This window comes from Lissotriton vulgaris, chromosome 9 (assembly GCF_964263255.1).
Source record: "Lissotriton vulgaris chromosome 9, aLisVul1.2, whole genome shotgun sequence".
NCBI lineage: Eukaryota > Metazoa > Chordata > Amphibia > Caudata > Salamandridae > Lissotriton > Lissotriton vulgaris.
In genome coordinates, this window is record NC_141697.1 from 289099698 (window position 1) to 289120923 (window position 21226).

The 21226-nt window shown below is 40.9% G+C and overlaps 1 protein-coding gene across 2 annotated transcripts in view; it reads right to left on the reverse strand.

Annotated features, from left to right (window-relative positions):
* The window catches only part of SEL1L (SEL1L adaptor subunit of SYVN1 ubiquitin ligase), a 235417-nt gene that overhangs the window by 143172 nt on the left and 71019 nt on the right, over positions 1–21226 (reverse strand). For both annotated transcript variants that reach the window (XM_086937596.1, XM_086937595.1), the window contains exons 4-9: positions 13049–13216; positions 10737–10842; positions 6528–6690; positions 6064–6117; positions 5915–5974; positions 4083–4164 (exon numbers count right to left, since the gene is read on the reverse strand). In XM_086937596.1, coding sequence (XP_086793722.1) covers positions 4083–4164; positions 5915–5974; positions 6064–6117; positions 6528–6690; positions 10737–10842; positions 13049–13216 — 633 coding nt within the window. The remainder of the gene's footprint in view (positions 1–4082; positions 4165–5914; positions 5975–6063; positions 6118–6527; positions 6691–10736; positions 10843–13048; positions 13217–21226) is intronic.

A 21226-nucleotide genomic window follows, 5' to 3' on the forward strand; every position in this document is an offset into this window, starting at 1 on the left:
TTGTGGTTGTCACCAGCAAGGAGGATGAGCTTTATGCTCTGTTCACCATAGGAGATGGTCTTACCACAAAAAATACATGTAATTCTGAATTCCCCAAACCGTGGTCAAAAAAGAGGATATTCACAATCTCAGTTGGTAGGTCGAACGCAGTCAACTGCCACTGCTCAATCACCCCACATGGAAAAATAAATTGCACAGGTTTGAGTATAGAACCCTTCCCAACTGCTGCTACAGGAAGCACACACTCCTGGCCCAATCTGGAATCACTAGGATGACTTAGGCCCAGTACCTTTTGATCTTGTTTAGAATTCTGGAAGAATCGGGCACGGTGGAAAGGCATACTGGAATACTGTGCTCCAGTCTAACTTGAATATGTCAGCTGGAGAAAGCATTCTTGGGAACTCCAATGTGTAGTCGTTTTGACACTGCATCCTCTCAGCAAGGGTGGTGAAAAGATTCAGTCAGGGTTCTGCCGGTACCTGCCATGTGTCACCTCACGCTGCAGGCGGGCACATTAAAATATGCATTCTGCAGGTCCAAGGCTATCACCAAATCCCCAGGATCCAGGGCAGACAGAACCCGGGCCAGTGTGAGTATTTTGAATATGCCCTTCCACAGGAAGGCACTCAGTGGGCAAAAATAGATGAAGGTCTCAGCCCTTCTTCAGCACGAGGAAAAAGCAGTAGTAATATCCGGTCCCTATTTCTCATGTCTTCAGCAACCTGATCGCTCATTTGGACAGTAGAGCTCACACCTTTTGCAATAAAATGGATAGGTGCTCCTCCCTCTGAGAGCTCCTCTGATGTGGGTGAAAACTGTGATGGGTTTTAAAGAAACAAGAGGGTATAGACCTGCTTGACAATCTGGAGGAACCATCTGTCAGATGCGATGGACTGCCACACTGGAAAAACAAATTGAACCCTGCCACGTGTGCCGCTACTGGCAAAATAAATAGTTGGGAGGCTAATGCCAGGAGGCGGAACCGGGAAGACTGTGCCCCTTTCCTCGACTGGACCATCTTGGTTTGGTGGAGCAAGAGAAGCCCTCAACTCTACTGGGACAGTCTCCAAAATATTGTATACCATGTATTAGAGAGCATGTATGTAACAGCCTAGTAGACGACTGGCATGGACTGACCTCAAGGCTAGGCTGGCAGAAGAGAACATTAGTTTCCCCAAAAGCCTCAGTCCTTTTAGACACCCTCTCCCGGGGGCGATCAAGGGGAATGAATTAGGAGTCACCTTGCTGGTGGAAGTTTTGACCACCAAACTCTCAGGCATAGAATGTTTAAAAAAAAATAAAAAATCAGGGCAACTAGTCTATGGCATCTGCCCACCTGCCCATTGACTGGTGGGCAAGAGCAAAGTTTTGACCAAATACCCAAAATAGTGTTGATTAGGGCGTCACTGAATGGAAGTAAAGGGCTCAGAAGAGGATGGCTGAGGCTGAAAAACGTTGGTAAGCACATTTTAACTTCAACAGAAAGAAGTTGTAGATACAAGACCCCAGCAGAATATCTGATAACCTGGTGATAACCAGAGAAATTGAAGCACTCTTCTCCGTTGGTGACCCAAAATTGGGGGGGAGGGGAGGGTTAGAGATTGAAGGGGAGGGTTGTAGTGGTTGCGTACCATGGAAAGTATCAAGCTCACTGGTCTCCAGTAAAACAAGATATAGACTGTCCCCATTATCATAATGAGGATAGTAATGTGTGGGTAAAGAATCCCCAATGTCATGTCCTTTAGGTTAGTCCGGTCATGTATACCCCTATTACATACATTTGTCCCATCCACACGATAACGATTCTAAACAGGTGACCTTTTACGTAGTAGCTTGCTCCTGTCTCTTCGGCACCAGGCTCTTGGTATTCTATCATAATCCCTGTACCCGACATACATACAAATGTCCTCAGGCACCGTATAATTATTCTGTATCAGGGTCACCACTTCTTCAGCCTTGGCCAACAGCCAACTGTGCATGATTGCATTTGTTTGTTAAAACATTTATGATTATTTTCAAAACATATCGATTCTAGAAGAAACTCTTGAGTGACCACTCTAGTATATAAGACCCTTATTCCCCCTTGCAAATTACAGGAGAGTTCCTTCCAAGTTGACAAGGGGTCCTGCATGCTGAATCTGTGACACGCAGTGGTCTGACATCTCTTGTGGGCGGTCATCCTCGAAGCAGAGATGGAGTCCTTAACTCTCAACCATCAGGTGAGGGCTCTGGTTCTTATCTAGCGGTTTCTTGGCTACATACATACACGCATATACATGCTACACATACAGATCTAGGCTAGGTACATTTAGGCAAATTACTTAAGGCGCGCACTTTAGGAATATGCAAGTGCAAATGTTTTTATCTGAACTGCTTCTGTTCATCATATTAGCACTACGGTGAAATGTATCTACTATTTTCCATCTTGGTACTTGCAATCTCTTTCGTATGTATGCTTCTGTCTTCTGATTGACACAGCACATATGTTTTACACAAGACTGTCGTTGGACCAATAAATACTTATTGAAACGTCCTAATCGCCATCCTGTGTATTTTCCCAGAGTAAGCAAGCACGAGTCTGAGTGAAAGTTACTGTACTGTTTTCCACGATTCCCGAGGATTCAGGGTTGTCATGTTAAGTGGATGCCAGACACTACCTACACTACTTTAGAATACAGGGGAGTGGTTGGTAGGGGCACTGTAGAGCTAGCTGGTCTAAAAGCTAACATATCCTCTGGGGGTGTGGGGAAGCGGTTGAGACACCAAGCCCTCAGTTTAGGTAATCCAAAACGTGCAGGTCCAGGGGATTCCGGGGACTACACAACACCACTGTTATTTAAAAGTGGTGTCAAACTCAGGTCCTAGTTGGAACCGAAAAAGCTGGTGGAATATTTGAGGAGAGCTCCAATGTAGAAGCAATATCGGAGGGCAACTCCAAAGTAGCAGAAGTGTTTTGTCTACTGAACGATAATTGGGTGCCCTGGAGTGTTGTTGGAGCACAACTTCAGCTGGGATCAAGACCAATTCTACTGTGGTGGACACTGAAGTCAGCAGAGAATCTACCTCTGGCAACGATGGGGACCAATGCTGACAAATAAGGGAAAGTGCAAGTCTTAAAGCCAGAATGGAAGTCGACCTGGAGTCAATGCGGAACCCAAGACGGGTTCCTGGGGCTCAGATGCCAAAGAGGCTGAATCCGCCAGCAGCAACCCAACTGGAGGCCACAGTGAATTCTTGGGGCCAAAGTACACACCAGTGCCAGAAAAGTGCCAAAAATACAGCATAACCTCTATAAAGGTCTTGGCCTATTGTGGTATCACCAATGGCCTGGAAAATTCGGGGAGCCTTGAGATAAACTGTGATAGGCTATTTAATTGAGACTGAGAGAAAGATAGAGTAGTACCTTAATGCCCTCAAGCTTTCTCTTTAGATAGAGAGCATTGGGATGGATTTGAGTCCTGCTTCACCTTCTTGTGCTTACGTTTCAATTTGGACTTTGACTTACCGGATCACCTCGACCACGAAGAGGACCTGACATGGGATCTGCCCTAAGAGCAGGAACAGGTCAGAGCCCTCCATTTAGAATGGCAGCAGAATTTGTATGCCTTTTTCCAAAGTTTACCAACTTACATCTGTGCTTCACTGTCTAGAGTCGCCTTCAGGTATATGATGGCAAATTCTTTACCATATCTGCAGCAGACCTCATAAGGATCTGCTTCTGAAATCTGTTTGCATCAGTATTACCATGATTTGAAACCTGTAGTTTTAGGTGGGGTCATCGTCAGAGTCTGTGTTGAAAGGCACAGACAGAAAGGAAGTGACTCTGGCAAGCAGAGGGAGCACTTTTATGCATCTCTGCTGAATCACTTCCGGGGCAAAACGAAATCAGCATGGAGCTGCTTAGCGACACCTGGTGGTGTTCAGGAGCACTGCTATGAAAACCTACGGATCCAATCTGGCCCCTGGTTGAAATTCTAAAGATGCAGCTAGAAGTAGCCATCAGAAACAGTAGATACATTTTCAGAAACTGCTGATAATGATAACACATGCTTATTGAACTAATCATAAAAAGAAAAATGTACCATTATTTGCCACCAGTCGGTAGTGAGTGAGTGCAGATTCACAGCTCTGAAGTACACCAATACCAGCCCAGTAGCGGTACCCCTGAAAGGAAATAAGAAGAAATTCACTTGGAGAAGAAAAGGGTTGCAAACTAACATAAATTAAAGTAAACACTATGAACACCAGCAAGACAGTTTTTACACTTCTATTTTAACAGAAAGCCTTGCACAGCTTGTGGTAAGTTATTGGGAAATAAAGTTATGCGATGGCATGGCTAAAATGCTAACTTTTCCAATTCTAAGTATTTCTATGGTTAAAATATTGGAATTTAACAATGGCCACTACAAAAAGTGGTAGTCGCTAGTTGGATAACAAACTGCATAGCATTTCTTCTTTAACAGTACCAAAATGCATCAGACTACATTGATGGTTGCTTTAGAGGGCTGATTATGTGTCAGGTGGAGTGGTATCTCTAAAGGGGATACTCACACGACCCGATTTGAGCTGACCAACTGTAGGCTCCTTACTTGTAACCCCACTTATATTTCTGCACAAACATTCCTGCTGATAAAAGCAAGATGAATTTCTGACTACGAATGGGCAATGTAGGAATTGAAATAAAATATCCAGAAAATGGGGCAGTAATTTCAGACTAAAGTGGGAGGTCACGAAATCTGAAAAACTAACTGCATGGTGCAAGAACATTCTACAGAAATGTATATTACGACCCCTGTATGTCTGTGCCAGCTACACAGTGCACCATGCAAGTCAGCCCTAAACATTCAAGTACAGCAGAACCATACATTTCCAATTATAAGTTTCACAGTAGTCTGTGTTCTACAAAGCAATATTAGCTTTTTCTTTAAATGGGCACCAAAAAGGTCAAAGTTAGGTTGTAACTTAGAATTAAAATGTGTTTTCGGATGTCTGTTAATTATTTTTAAAAATGTATTTATACACGTTTTACATCAACAAAACATGGAAGGCAGTAAAGTAAGAAAATAAAAGTAAACCATAGACTCAATCAAGGTGAATACATAAAAAGAAATTAGTCCAAATATATATTATTCTAGTGTGCAACAATTTGCAATCGAACATTGGTTCATCTCACAAGTGCACACATTATTACATTCTAATTTATCTAAATATGTTCATATAACAAATCTGTATGGCTGTAAATATAATTTTTATTTCCTATATGTACTACCTAGCTTTTTCTCTGCACGGAATGAGATTATTGATGCTAGTGCAAGTGTGCAGAGGGGCAAGAGAACAAGTGAAGCAGCAAGAGCTACAATTTTCTTTAAGAAATGGGCCTATATTATTCAAAGGTGTTCAGGTTCCCTCTAAGGAGGGACTGGATGCACTTTTTTTGTACGTCAGGGTGCTAAATTTTACGCGCCAGGACACTCTGGTAGTATATGAGCGCGATATAAAACAGCTAAAATAAAATAAAATAAAAATAAATTAGTTTACTAAACTCTTACCTACTCACCATGCCACTGGTTGGCTATGTTGAGGGGGACTGCAAGCATCTCAACTGCCTAGGCACCAACATTAGAAAATCTTTCCAGAGATACTCACAAAACATTATTTAGTTTACAAAAAAGAAAGATAAAAAGGTGGAGTTGTAAAAACTGAGATTACTATTTCAGTGACACCACCAACAAGCAACCTATATTTCAGTCTTCCTGATCCTAGAGGAGATTCAGTTCATGCTACATGTTCTGGTAAAAACAATGATTAGCCAAAAACAAAATGTTAAACATAAATAGCTTGCAATATTTTCCTGGTCATTTTTTAAAGTCAGTACAGCTCAGAGGACAAGGCATCCAGTATGGTTTGGACTTACCAGAATCATGTGTGCTATCAGGTTTCCTCCCAGTGCTCCAAATGTGTAATACACCAGGGCCTGCGAGAGAGCAGAAGTGTTATCTTTTGTAGGTATGTAGGTGCATTACAATTTTTGGCTAGCTGCATGCAACATTTGTATCAACTTACCTTGGCCTGACTGGAATTTACCCCTAATCCAGAAGCGTACAGAAATCCAAGAGCCTACAATTGTAAAAGCACAGTGTTACATTGGATATGAATATGCATTCCTATGTAGTGTGGTAACGTATTAGTTTCGGCATGATTAGAGTAACACGAAATGTAATGTTTTGTTCATAAAACTCTTATGATTGCAAGATTTCATCATTTGTACAGCTCAAACAAAAACCAAAAATGGCTTTGCGGCACCTGGAACATTAACCTTCAATCAAAGAGACTACCCAGTGTTAAACACTGAAATATTAAAGCCAATTCTGGCCTCTGTATACCCACTTCCGCAGATCATGGTATACAAAACAGCAAACAGTTTGACAAGCTGCTCTGTTCCATCTGCTTATCTAAAATTCACAACTATCTTCCTACGTGCCCCACACTTCTGAAGAAAACATCTGTAAAATGAAGATAGCAAGTACCATTTGCCCTCGAGGTGATCCTTCTTCATTCAGTTTTTTAAATATTTCCTTTGCAGACTGGATATTCTGTTTGAGGGGCTCTCCAAACAGCATAGCGTAAGCAACTTTTTCCATTGATTTAATGTGGTTCATGTCAGCTGCCTTCAGAAAATAATGATAGGCTCTACAAAATAAGAAAACATAAACAGTCAACATACAATAGGTGTAAATAAAGCAGATGATCAGTTGACAATTGTAAACAAAATCCAGCTGCATTGATGCAGAAACTCATAATGAAGACACCCCCAAACATAGCTCACGAAATAAAATACAGAGCAGATGGATGCTAGGCACCGCCGTCATGCTGACATGCAGGAGATAAACGCACATGGTGTCCTAGTCGGGAAAGAGCATTTACAACGCTGCCATTACATTGCGTTCCTTTACAACATGGTCCTTACAACGACCGCATTGTAAGAACGCGATGCCTTTGCATCGCAAGTCATTAGATCAAACTGCTGTAGGGGGCGCTCCAACCTAAGGAATAGTATAATTTACTATTCCAACACCTTCCCTTCAGTTGCGCAGGCTGGAGTTGCAATAGTAAATTATACTATTCCTAAATCCAGCGCGCTCCCTACAGCAAGTCGATCTAATGACTTATTATACTATTCCCAAGTCCAGCGCACCCCCTACAGCAAGTCGATCTAATGACTTGCATTGTAAAGGTTTTGCGTTGTAACAACGCAGTCGTAATGACCGCATTGTAAAGGAACGCGATGTAATAGCATGCGATGTAACATGCTATATTCATCCTGATCTTACATACTGCTCGCTGAAAACAACACTGCCCAGATTAAATAAGGTTCAGTCAAGGGTCTGTCTGTCTGTCTGTCTATCATCTTCTCCACTAATCCTCTAACCATTGTTGATGTTTTATAGGATTTACTCATTGCATTGAAGTCTCTGGAAAGAAAATGAAGGTTTAAGCGTGGACAAAATGAAAATTATGCCAGGATAACTCGCATAATTTCCGCTATTTCATGTTATACGTGTTGAGAAAAATGCCAAAAATTAGGCTATTGCGCCATTTTGTGGATTTATGCGCAATTTGTGGTAAAAAGAAGAATAGAATGAGTCGCTTTTTTCAGGGTGCTTTTGTTTAAATGCTTCCAGACATGAAAAATTTATGTGAGGGCGCATTTGGTGCTGAATTATACCGCTAAATAACGTACTTGCATTTCACACAATTTTGCTGTAATTTCGTGTGATTACACAAAAGTGAATTATACACATTTTGCACACCCCTAGCAAGGGACCTCTGGTGGCTCACGGCAAGTCTGTTTTTCTAGATTTGCACATTTCCTTACATTGGGCTTTTTAATCAGGATTTTTTTAAAGACTGCTAGCATTATGTTTTGAATTCTACAATCATTTTTCTGCTGGTAAGTTTCTGGCCCCACCGAGTTCAGGTTTTGCTTAATTGTTCTATATTTTAGATGTTGAATGTCTTTTTTAGCCACTTTCAACAGATAAATAAAGTTCTGATACTTTTATTGGTCAAAATAATCCATTTAATGTGTCTTTTGGATTTGTCACCCCTAAGGATTTGCTACAAGTGTCACTCGACCATATCCTAATAAAAAACCCTATTCAAGTTGCTTCAACGGATCGAAATGTGGGCTGCTCAGACTTTGGCCAGTATTTCCAGATCACTGTTAGGTCAACTGATTGAACTAGGGTTTTCTTATGTTTTGTTCAGAACCAGAATAGCCATTGTTTTTAACCCTCTGGCCTTACACCTTATTACCTACATCAGCTACATGAAAAGGTTTCACAACGACATCCTCATGTGAATATATAAATAAATAAAGTATACACACACACACACACATATATATATATTATATATATATATATATAAACACACACATTATATCTATTATTGTGTCCCCAAACACTGGCCCTTTTTTTGTTGTGAGGTTGGTGGGAAATAGAGTGCCAGTGCCTGATCCCTGCTAGGCACCAGCAAACTCCAAAATGACATAGCCCTGTGCTGCTTCCTGGGCACTTCATTCATATATGTGAGTGACATCACATACATAGCATATGGGCCTAGAAATTATTCCATACCCCCTGCTAGATCCATCCACGGATCGACCCAGTAAATAGGCCTACTGGCAAACACTAAAGCACCTAACTCCCCCCTAGCCCAAGCCACTTGCTTGATCCAGGCTGGGAAGTAGTGGGAAAGAGTGCAGGGAGAGCAGCCCAGCTCCACCCACACTCCCCTTCCTCCACTCCTTCCGCTCCAGCAATGGAAGAAATTGACAAGGAAGGGGGCGAGGGGAGGTTGGGGTCAGAAGGGAGAAGGACTAAGATTGTTCTTAGGCCCTCCCCTTCCAAGTGTGATATCTTGATTCAGTGTCCGACAGCTCCTTTGTCTCCTAGGAGTTGCCCATCTGTCCTCCAGCAAGGGTCCAGATACTGTTTTTAGACTAAACTAATAATTTTAAACAGAGACACAACTATGCCCCCGCAAGGAGCCCTGTGTTTGCATTTTTTTGCCTAGGGGCATTAACCTACACGCCTGTGACCCAGCCTAGACTTCGGTTAAGAATTGTGGTCTATTCCCGTCTCTTGCAATAGGACCACTCATAAATGCAGCAGGAAGCGTTTTTACCTGAAAAAGTGTGGAAAGAACGGATGATTAAGACCATTTAGTTCTGGGGTCATTGACAAGTGAAGAAATTATTTTACCTATAGTGAGACATTTCCGGAGAATTTGGGGAAATAAAATATTTTGTAGCCACACAAGCCGCTGTGTCTCTAGTTTTCAGAGATGTCGGAGGCTGGTAGATTACCCTGTGCACCTGTGAAACCCCAACTAAAATACTGCTGATATTCCCCATGTAATCTCCTCAAACAACATTGGCGTCTAGTCTGTGTACTGTTGTACAATTCCACTGAAGTCATACATTTCATACCCAACACTCAGGAGACCCACGAAAACAGAGATTTGGGTCAAGCCTTGGAAGGATATGTCTTTGTTAAAAGAATTTAATTAAACTACCTTGTTTTAGATAAAACAATGTTAAAAATCTGACAAACGTGACTATCGTAGAAAGATTCCAGCCAGCCAATCATGGTCTGCATCCAGTGATACAAACTTTAAGGTCTGCAAGTGTCAAAAATATATGGTTGTTGTACGTTTCCACATAGCCCAGGTGCGATAAATGTGACCAAAAGACAGGAAGCCTAAACAAGCATTTCGCTTGCAGTCCCTTTCCAAATTTCAGCAATGCTCAGTACCTAGTGTACGGCCAGTGGGCCCCCCTCCCCCCTCCCCCCCCCCCAACCCCCCAGAGTCCAACACAATTCTATTTACATCGGTTACCCCTCCCCCAAGCTCAAAGGACCAAGAAGAACAAAGCTGAGGGTCACGCCCTTGCAGGGATAGGGTTGCTATTTTCTTGGGTGCTGCAGACCCCAGAACTAAATACTGCAGTTATTCCCCATGGAATCTCCCCCATAAAAACCATATCCTGGTACCTAGTGTTTGGATTACTGCTCAGTACTATTGAACATCAGCACATGTATAATACCATACAAACTCTAGAGATTAGGGTTACACATATTTGGGCCGCGCTTTTGGCAGAGATATGTTTCTGTGAGAGGAGACTGGAGGAATTTACCATGAAGCCCAGCAATAGAAACTTTAAAGATCTGTAAATGCCTATGACCAAAAGACTGATGGTCTAAACGGAAATTTAGCTTGCAGTGGTTTCCTGTAATGCACTGCACCCAAATTACTGCTTGTGGCACCATGAAACCATAGAAAAGTGATTTGTTTTGCGAACGGGGATATTGTGAAATCATGTGGAACCAAGGCAAAGTGTGGAGGTGAAAGGCCTCTAAACCTCAGCTCCATTAAACATTATTTAAACGTTGCCTGAAACGTAGTGTTTTTGACTGTTGGTTAGGTGTACAGGCACTTTCCCCGCACTTAAGAAGAGAAACACAACCAAGAAATTAAATAGCAGCTCTCGCAAAACTAGGGCGTCAATAATGATCAATTGTTCTCTGGTGATCTCCAGCAACTGATTTTTGCAGTGCTGTTCATCACTTCATACAAGAGAACATACAGAATTAAGCATGTGTTAGAAGCATACAAAAGTCCTATCTTATGTTGCAATTATGATGGTGTTCCCTTTCATATGGCACACTTACTCTTTCTTCATTGATTTCTTGTTAGTTTCGTTCAGGATTTTCATGCCAAGCTGGTACAACTCTTCTGCTTCCTGCTGATGCCGTCTTTTGTTGGACTGTTCCTCAGCTACAAAAATAATTAGATAGTTACATTTTAAAATGTCAGAAGTTAAAAGAACAGCAAAAGAGGAAATAAAACATTGAAGGTAGACAAAGAAAGAAGGGGGAGGATTTCGATGGCAAAGTCAACAGTCAAAAATACATATAAAGTTCCGATGTATTACCGTATGTCGTGGTTGCAATGTCCGCGATTCAAAACATCACAGGCTTAGCGACCACAAAGTGGAAGGATGCAATGTATTAAAGAAATGTTGAGTCTGAAAAGCATTTCCTCCTTGAAAAATCCCTTTTGCTACTCCATACAAATCGCAATTAGGATTGGGCATACAAGGAGCATCAATTGCAGGTTGTAATTATAATTAAAAAACTATCAATGGGATATGAAACTAAAGACTAGGTGATATCTGATTTGCAGTAGGATAACCATTCATGTGGAAGCACTTCCATCCTGAAAAAACCCGTAGGGAGTAAGCAGTGGTCTATTGCACCCATGCAATAGACCTGGATGTTTTCCCAAATAGGAAACATCTTTTTTAACCCAGCACCTGTCCCTTGAAGGAGCACAGGGGCCGAAATAAAATGTTTCCCACTCGGGAAAGCAAAGGCAGGGACGAGTTCTGCTGCCCCTTGTAGGCCCCCATTACCATACTCGCAGGGATTCATAAACAGCAACATGCCTATTTAATATTCACTAAGCAGGTGCTTTTGCCATTGTTAGGGAAATTTGATGACCAGTGCAGATCCAAGCCCTTACAACAAAAGCCTTCTATTTTGTACATCCCTTAGTCTTCAGGCCTATGGATCGGGAGCTGTAAATAAATTATTTCCAATATAATCATTAACTTTCAATAACAATGTTCATGCAATGAAGAGGTTTGGAATAGTTTTAAGGCTTTATTTCTCCTTAAGAGAATTGTAATGTTTTTGTCACCTTTATCCAGGTTAGTCAATTTACAGAAATACCAAGAAAAAGTTTCGTTAGAACAGCCTTTTTCTTAAAGGAAATAGTCCCTATCTTTATCTAAGAGTCCTAACCCAAATAAGAACCCATTAAGAGTTCTCTTGGAAAAGAGCAAGATTGTGGAGCATTTAGTTAGCTATGGAATGAACTTCCCATAAAGATTAGTTCAGGAAACTCTGCTGAGTTCCCTTACAAGTTGCAATAGGAATTGTTAATTAAATCAAAGAGAAGTAATCACAACAGTAGCGATGATCAGCTGTAAGACAGTCTCCCTGCAAAAAAAGATCCGGATAATAAGAAATCTCTGTTAGGAGTAGCACACAGCAATCTGGATAAGAATATGGAAGACAAAACGCATAAAGCATCAAGGGCAATGTGGCATTGAAAAAAGAAGTCGAGCGAGTGTTGCTCTCTAACTAGAAACACATGTATATGAAAGCATAAAACATTAGCAAAATTCAGCTCTGTTCGTCCAACGTAAACGGGTCTTCCGATGGTCTGTCGCATCTCCTCCCATTTCTCAGGTTAAGTATTCATGCCAGTGAGCAGTTATCTAAAAAGTTTCGAATATGTCTTGCACTAAATACAGGAGGGAAAGTTAACCTTTGCAAGCCTATTCTATTAGCTGTTGTCAGTATCCCATTGTGTGGACAAAGGGCTAAACTAAAACACTGAAACATTTCTGTCCGTAAGTATTGATGAAACAATGGAAAAAAAATATCTTCAATAAGTTCAACATCACTAATGCTCTATTCAGTATAAATATATACCAGAATACATTGTTTAGTGAATGAGTAAAATCTTATGGTGTGAGAAAGCAAATGAAACACATCAAACAGCACATTTTAAAGTGATGAACGATTTTACAGTTAGAGAATTTCGCAGTAGTTTCCTGCCTAGTTGTAGAAGCACATTAGGAAAGAGAGCCTACTACATATTTAAGCTGCACGTTTACTTTTTACATGTTCAAAAAGCATATTCTCCTACGGTTAAAGCTACATGATTTATTTATCACATTGTTACACGGGGGAAATAGGGCAAAGGACAACTTGTTTAAAGCTGGTAACACAGATCAAACCTACGATTCCACCACCTTCTGACTATTGGGGAACGGATTCAATAACCTTGTTGCTTTAATTTGGCAATGAGATTTCTACAGTAAACATTTTAGAGATTAGAGGTCAACTGAGAAGAGACCTAGCTCTTAAAAATAGTGGTTATTAAGGCAGCATGAGGTGGACAGGTTACTCACTTTCACAGAAGCCCCACTTTTCATCCTTCTGGTAGTCGTAAGTGGTCGCACACCAGAGTCTTCCATCCTCCCTGCCCTCTGTGGTACACTCTCCATATTCCTTATCCAAGAACAAGAATGGAAACTGGCAAGGTTCACCATCAGCTGTACCACCAATAGCGGTCACAACTGGAAAATGGAAATGTGAACAGAATAAGTCTTCGACATTAAAATAAAGTTACTTAACAGTGGATCGGAGAAAACATACAATCATGGCCTCAAACTATGTCAAGCATCCTATTCGAGCAGAGAGGGATCAGTTGTGTGTACATTATATATTACCTACTGGCACTTTGGCTTTGTTTGAGGAATCTTCACAACATTTTCAAAACTAGTGCACAATTCACTTTAGTTGTTGTCTGGATATTTTTGGGGCGATTCGTCAAGTGGGGGGCAGAGAAAAAGGGTGGGGGCCCAAAACACGTTTTCCCAGTGCAATTTCCCATAGGAATTATAGACATGACTATAGGCCGAAATGCTGAATGAAATTACACTAAATTTAGCAGAAAGCTAACTCCTGGTCTAGAAAGATCGATTTTTGTAATGTGGTCTAAATCTGTTCCATAGTTTTAGAGTTATTAAAGAAAAAAGATTTATGTAGCTCTAGAGATGCAGATCCACTGCGGTTCCACACACCAACAGCAATAACGTGATTAAAAGTTGGAGCTGCCATTTTGTAAACTGGGACACAATTACCAGGGAAGGAGTGGGAGCGGGAAGATACAGTAGAAATAGGATACTACATGATAGACGTAGGGACCATAATAACTTCAAGGCACAGGATTGGCATGAGTTAAATGCATTGAGGAATAATAAATCTATCATCCTCAAGTCCTCAGATAAAGGAGGCAGTGTTTTTATTTTAAACACCAACCAATACACTAGAGCAGGGGTCTCCAAACCGGTCCTGGAGGGCCGGATCCGTGCCAGATCTCTTAAATTACTACATGCATCTCAATGGGGATATCCAAAAAATCTGGCATGGATCTGGACCTCCAGGACCGGTTTGGAGACTCTGCACTAGAGAGATGAACAGGCAGTTGAAGGTGAAGGAACACTATCAAGAACTGAGAAGCAACCCCATTGGTGGTCAGAAGGAATATCATGCCATGCTCAGTGGATGGGCTGAATAGGGGCTGTTATCATGTGAAGACCATCTATACCTAAAGATTGATCATCCCAAGACACTGGTCATCTACGGTCTCCCGAATGTGCACAAGGACCTTTCAAATACTCTGGGAAGGACAATTGTCAGTATGATGCAGTCGTTATTGGAGAGCAGTTCTCGTTTCTTGGATCCAAATTCTAAGCCATTATGTCACCAAACTTGCATCATCCTGTATGTACAGGATACTAATGATTTTTTATGTAAAGTCAAACATTTCCCACGATTATGGCATAGAAGCATGCCGTTATTTTTTTAGATCAAGATCCCCGTCACTTGTACAATATACTACGATGCCCCTCTTTCTTTTTGACAAAAAAAGCATACCTCCAGAAGCATGGCACAGTGATGAGGCAGCATTCTCCCCCACTTATGCAAACATCTATATGGGCTGGTGGGAGAAAGAAGTTATGGTTGGAGTGTAATGCGCACCACACCAGTAAGATCGCAATGTGAATGCGCTTCATTGACGATCTGTTTATCCTGTGGGATGTAGATGAGGCATCATTGATTGAATAGGTTACAACTCTATCTACTAATCCCTACCACATACAGTTGACTGTACAATGGAGAGCATGTGAAATTGATTTTCTGGATGATAAACTACAAGATGTAGGGGATTCCATCCAAACTAATGTGTTTTTTTTTTTAAAAGACTGCCTGTCAAGGCAATAGTGGCCATCCGCACTCCTTGAAATGGAGTTTACACTATAGCCAGCTGCTAAGGGCACATAGGATGTGGTCTTCTGATGCATCATTTGAAACAGAAGCCAGGTTGATGTCTGCACAGTTCTCCGATAGAGGATATCCAGCCAGCGTGTTCCAAGAAGCTAAACAAAGGGTTCTGAAGAAAAACAGGTAGCAATTGCTGTTCATGAACTCTCAGGCTACCACAACAGAGGTCACGAGTGACTAGGATCAAGTGATACTTTTTTTATGGGCTACGACATGGCACATGGGTATATTAATTCCCTGATCAAGCTTAAGTGGAACATCTTGAAACAAGATGAACATTTGAAAGATGCTATAGGACAGTAACCCAAGATTACATATCAGAAGGCACCATCTTTGGGAGACATGTTCACAAGATCTATAGTTTATCAAGAACCAGACTGGCTGACCAGTAGAACTAATGGTTACAAGAAATGTGCCATCTGCAAAGCCTGCAAATTTGGAACCAATTGTACAGAGTATAAGACATTTGAATGCAGGCTATGCAAGATCAAGGAAAAATCACCGGTGATAATGAGTTTGTGGTCTATGTACTGGAATGTGGTTGAGGAATGCGTTATGTTGGCAGTACCATTAACAGGCTGAGATTAAGGATTTTGGAGCCCATTGAGACCATCAAGCATCAGGACCGAGCTGACCCCCATGCCTAAACATTTTTGGGTATTGCACCAAGGCAATTTAACATCTTTGCAATATTATGGTATTAGGCACATTAAGATCCACCAACATAGAGCAACAGGAAATTGGAAGTATATCAGTGCGAATTACGGATGATTATTCTCCTAGGCACTGAAAAAACGTAAAGGACATAACCTTAATGATGGGCTACATGTTCATTTATGAACAGACCTATATGGGCACTTTACAATCTGTGTGTATATATATATGTATTTTGTCCGAGTGTTTTGTTGGAAGAGCATTGTTGGATCCTCTGTGATCTGGGCACTATGAGATAATAGCCCAGTGTACACGGTTTCTGATCTGCACATTTCCCAGTACTGATCGATATTTGCACATTATTTTTTTTAATATACGTTGGAAGGGACATGCATAAGTCTGTGACACAGTATCTTGTAATACCACTTCAGATATGACCAGTTTAGCCACAGTGTTTAGTTGCAAGCAGTGCGATATATGATTGTTTATTTTCATTCTTCTCTTAACACTAGTATGTGCCATACTGATTTTTATGTCATATTTTTGCAATATTGACTTTTTTTAATTGAGAGTAAAATACCTCATCACATTTGCGCTTTAGTAACATAGAAATCGTTTTAGGACTACAAAAGTTTACAGTGGTTTTTTGCACTTCCATTTTTTATGTATTTATGAGAGTGAGAAATTTAGATCTACTTTTGAATTGAAATATACACACTTGCTTTTGCGCTTTAATAACAACTGATCATAAAAGATATCGAATTGTGTTTACAAATGGAAATTGCACTTTAAAATAACTGTGACCCAGTAGACACACATGTATGAGCACCATTTGACCGGTTTATGATTATTATGGCAAGCAGGGTTTGATGCATTTGCACTTTATTTATACACATGATTGCACTTTATAGGTTTTAGATTATGATTTTGCCCTTTAATTGTGGGAATGTGAATATAAGAACAGTCTCAGACAGCATTAGCACTTTATGCGTAGGACTAAGATATTGTGGGATATTATGCTTAGACAAGGATTTGCACTTTATGAGGGTCTGTACAATAATACTGTGACAATTATGAGAGTAAATAGTGATAGAGATACAAGTATTGGCTGTATCAGCAATTTGAGTGCCTGTGTTGAAGACACACATTTTATACCCTCAATATTGAAACTGAGAGACAAATAAATGTGATATTGACACATTGGTAGGTGCAATCAAATAAGTGTGTACAAACACAAAGGAATAGTGAAATGTTTGATAAACAAAATTGGTGCCTAAAAGGAGGTCTAACATAATGAATCTGCAGATGTAATGTAGTGTAGTTCCTATATTCCCAATAGGCTTGGCACATTGGAATAATATATCCTATAGACATGACATAGGACCTATGTCTACTAGGTCTCTATCGAATAGATTAAATGTAATTGCGAGTGCCAGCTAGATTAGAGGTCACTAGAAACTTTCTCGATTTTACAAGAAGGGATTAGTTTCTGACAACCGCATAAACATGACAACTTTGTTTCCCCAAGATGAAACTGATCTTCAGAGTCATGGAAAAAATAGATAGATATTTTACTCAGTTATTCATGCATGCTTCGTCTCATCAGAGGTGCAGAGAAAATAGAAAGACAGGCGTTTTCCATAAAAAGTATTTATTGAACAATCTTCTTTCTCATGCAGAAGAAATGAACTGCTACAATCCTAATACTGGCTGTAAAGTATAATGCGTCCAGCAAGAAGAGTATTATAAAATAATACTGTAATATCATAGCAGAGCATATAGCAAAAATAAGCTCCAAGGCTGATGTGATAATGACCCTATTGGATAACAAGGGAAACACGGACAAAATTACAAACATAGACAAACATAATTCAGGAAATACAAATCGAACCTGAAACAAAGTTAAACAAAACAACTGCGAATGTGGGAGTATAATTGAAAAACTTGTGTCCCTCCCAGACATTTTAAAAGACATCCTAGGAGTAGTAAAGTACTCCTGCGATCCAAAGGGAAACTGGGAAAACCCAGACAAAATTCCCAACAAAGAAATACCAAAAGCCCCAACCCTACGATTTAAATGGAGTAACGACAACAAAGGGGTCCGCAAAGACAACCCAGGTACCAACAGAGTCTGAAGATAGGGTAACGGAAATACACGAGGCACAAACAAACAAACACACGCCTTCCCCTCTACCGAAGCACCAAGATAAATTAACAAAAGACAAAGGAAGAGAGCCAGGAAGGCACGACCCCAACAAAAAAATAAACCAAACGTAGCCTCTGAACACCTCTTCTCCATCTTTAAAAAGAACATAAGTCATGGGCTCGAAACGAATAACATCGCGTTGAAAGCCTCCTCCAGTAGACAGGACCAATTATATACGGAAAGGGTGAGCTACTCGTTTGAGAATTAGATAACGTTGGAATTCTCTCACAAACTAGAATTAACAATTTCCGAGGGGTCAAGGCAGAGCACACAACAATCAGCATGTTCACACAGCGCAAAGAGGACAGTAAAACAAACCGTGCTTTCAAGAATACCCGCGGAAAATCATAAACATAAGGAACTTGTAAAAGAACCAGCTCTTCAAGCCACAATAGTCAATATAGAGGTTAGTCTGGCCCCTCTACACCGGAAAAAAGAGAGAGAGAGTACGAAAAACATGTAACGGGCCCCTGAGTGACAAAACAACCAACCAAAATAGCCAGTACAGCCAGGAACAGACTAGACGGCACTCAAGATTACCACAAATGGAAGGGGTAGGAGAGTCATCTTAAAGAGCGACTCTCATGAATATGAGCAAACAACTCAATACACTGAACTGGGAAACGAGAAGTTATCTGAAAAGAGTAACGTGGTAACCAAAAGTCAGGCAAAAGTTACAACGACAAACACATGGATCACAAGAACAAAAGATCCCCAACTGGACCGGGAAGGAAACTAAACAAAAGAACTGGACGAGATCTGACCAGTACTCACCTTTATCCCGAAATACGCAACAAAAGGAAGACAGGATACCCTTAATAGAGGAAACATTATACAATTAGTTAAGGCAATCCCGGAATTAAACGGAACAGCCTCAAAAGACATCGAAGCAGTGGAGTTCCAACAAAACAAAGCCAAGCCAGATACTGAAAACTCGGTAATTACCTGGATATCAAAGGAGCTGGCAGTTAAAATCTTTGCCTATAAAGCAATATTCGAGAGCAGGGGAATAACCCTGCAGCAACATAAGCGCCCCAGATATCCCTAACCCCTTTTTAACAGCTCAGTCCATTTTTAAAGGAGGAAGAATTGCAAAGCCCCAAGGTAAAAACGTGCCTATACGCAGCTCGGCCATCGGCCCGGGGAATAACACTAAGATCCAATATCAATACCAAAAACCAGATATGGAAAAGCGGATCCATTGTAGCAACCAGGACTGGTCATGGATTCCATCGGCGTTAAGCAAAAAGAGTTCCTAGAAAAGCCGCAAACACCACAGTTAGAGAACAAATACAAGCTCCACTCACTGAAGAAACAAACCCGGCAACAATTAGGAATGTGCACGGGTTTAGAAGTATGGAACAGGACCACCAAACCCAAACATTTTTTGGCGAGCAGGATATAATACTCCTCCAAGAGACCTGCAACTCGACCCACCCAGGAATTCTAGGATTTACTGATCATCACATTTTAGCCGAGAGGGTGTCAAAATATGGACACCCACGAGGTGGACTATCAACTTTTGTGTCACATAAATCTAACTGGGAACAGGAGAAACTGGACGTAGGGCTAAACTGGGTTCAAGTCACAAAAATCACAATAAAGCCCCAGGAACAGTTACTACTGTTAAACATCTACATACATCCAGACCAAAAAGCAAAAAATTAAAAAATGGAATTGCTAATCAAACTCATTAAAACTCTTAAAAAAACCAACAAAATCAAGCTTGATGATAATATCGGGAGACTTTAATGGTAACCTACTGAGTGCCGACAAAGGTAGACCCAATAAGGAGAAAAGAAAAGCACACAGGCCCAAACAAGTCCCAATGAGCAACATAAAATCAATGGGCCTAACAATTCTAAATAGTAATAAAAAAGGACCACCCTTTGCCGGTAACCACCTACAGGAGTGGAAAGGTTAAATCTACCATAGACTTCACAATTGTAAGTGCCAGTATAACAAACTCTATAGTGGAATACTCAATAGTTCAGCGCCTAGAAAGTGATCATTTCCCCCAAATCATACGGATGATCCTCGCAGTTCCAAGAGCCGAAAAATTATGCTCGCTACAGGAACAACCAGAAAAATTTAACCTCCTGAAAATAAAGTGGAGGGGAGGAGAAACAAAGAACATCCAGTAAATTTGTGACTAAACTCGGGAGCTTAGAACACGGAGACCCCGTAAACAACTGGGAACATTTATTGGAGGTCCTGAAAAAAAAGCACTCTGTTCTGCCAGGGGCGAAAAGAGAGGGAAAAGTAAAGCCAGCTCCATGGTTTAATTCCGAATTAAAACTTAAAAAGAGAAAACTAGCCAGGGCACTAAAAATCCAACAAAGATCGGCCGCTCAGGGAAACAAACCAGATAACGTCATTGGAAGCTTGAGAAAAAAAATACAGGAAAAAACTATGGACGGCGAAGGCACAATATAAAGAATCGATCTGGGAAAAACTACTGTTTACAAGCAAAAAACCAAACTCTCGAGACTTTTGGGCCATCATTAATGACCTTAACTCAGGCGTAGCATTGCAACAGGACCCCGGAATCGGGAACAGGACCTGGGGATATTATGTGAAGGACCTTTACCCAAGAATGGAAACACATAGACACGAAAACAATCAAGGTCCACCAACTAATACTGAACATGATAACCTAAAAGTCATAGGCGCTAGTAAAAGAAAGCACGAAAATGCTAACCCTCAAAAAGACGTTTCTTACCAAGATAGCCTGACCACCGGCACCCACTTAAATATGCTAATCCAAAAACTCAAAGCAGAGGGGGCTCCTGGACCAAATGGTCTCCCAACAGCAGTATTCACAACCAACGAAGATTTTTGGACTGAACACTCAACCATATTTTCACAAAGGGAAACATACCTGCTTCATGGAAAGGAAACATCATTCATCCAATTCATAGGAAAGGGGATCGAAAACACCCAGGGAATTACAGGTTGATTTCCCTAATCGACGTAAAAGCCTAGCTCTATGCTTCGGGCCTCTTGCAAGAGCTTCAAGACTGGGCAAAATCCATTAACATAATCCCTAGTTTCCAAATTGGATTTAGACAAGGGATGGGGACGACCACAAACTTGACCACCTTGGGACTGTTAATGGAGAATGCCAAAAAAAAGAATCAACGACTATATGGGTGTTTTGTCGATATAAAAGCAGCTTTCGACCACGTAAGTAGGCAAAGTCTCGGGGGAAAGTTAAGAAAATGGGGGTTGCCGGAAAAACTAATAAATGCTATAACCAGCCTGTACAGCGACACATGGGCAAAGGTAAAACAAGGGAACGGGACCAGTCAATCAGAAAAAATTGAGACCCAGAACGGCCTAAAACAAGGCTGTGTCCTAGCCCCTAGCCTTTTTAACT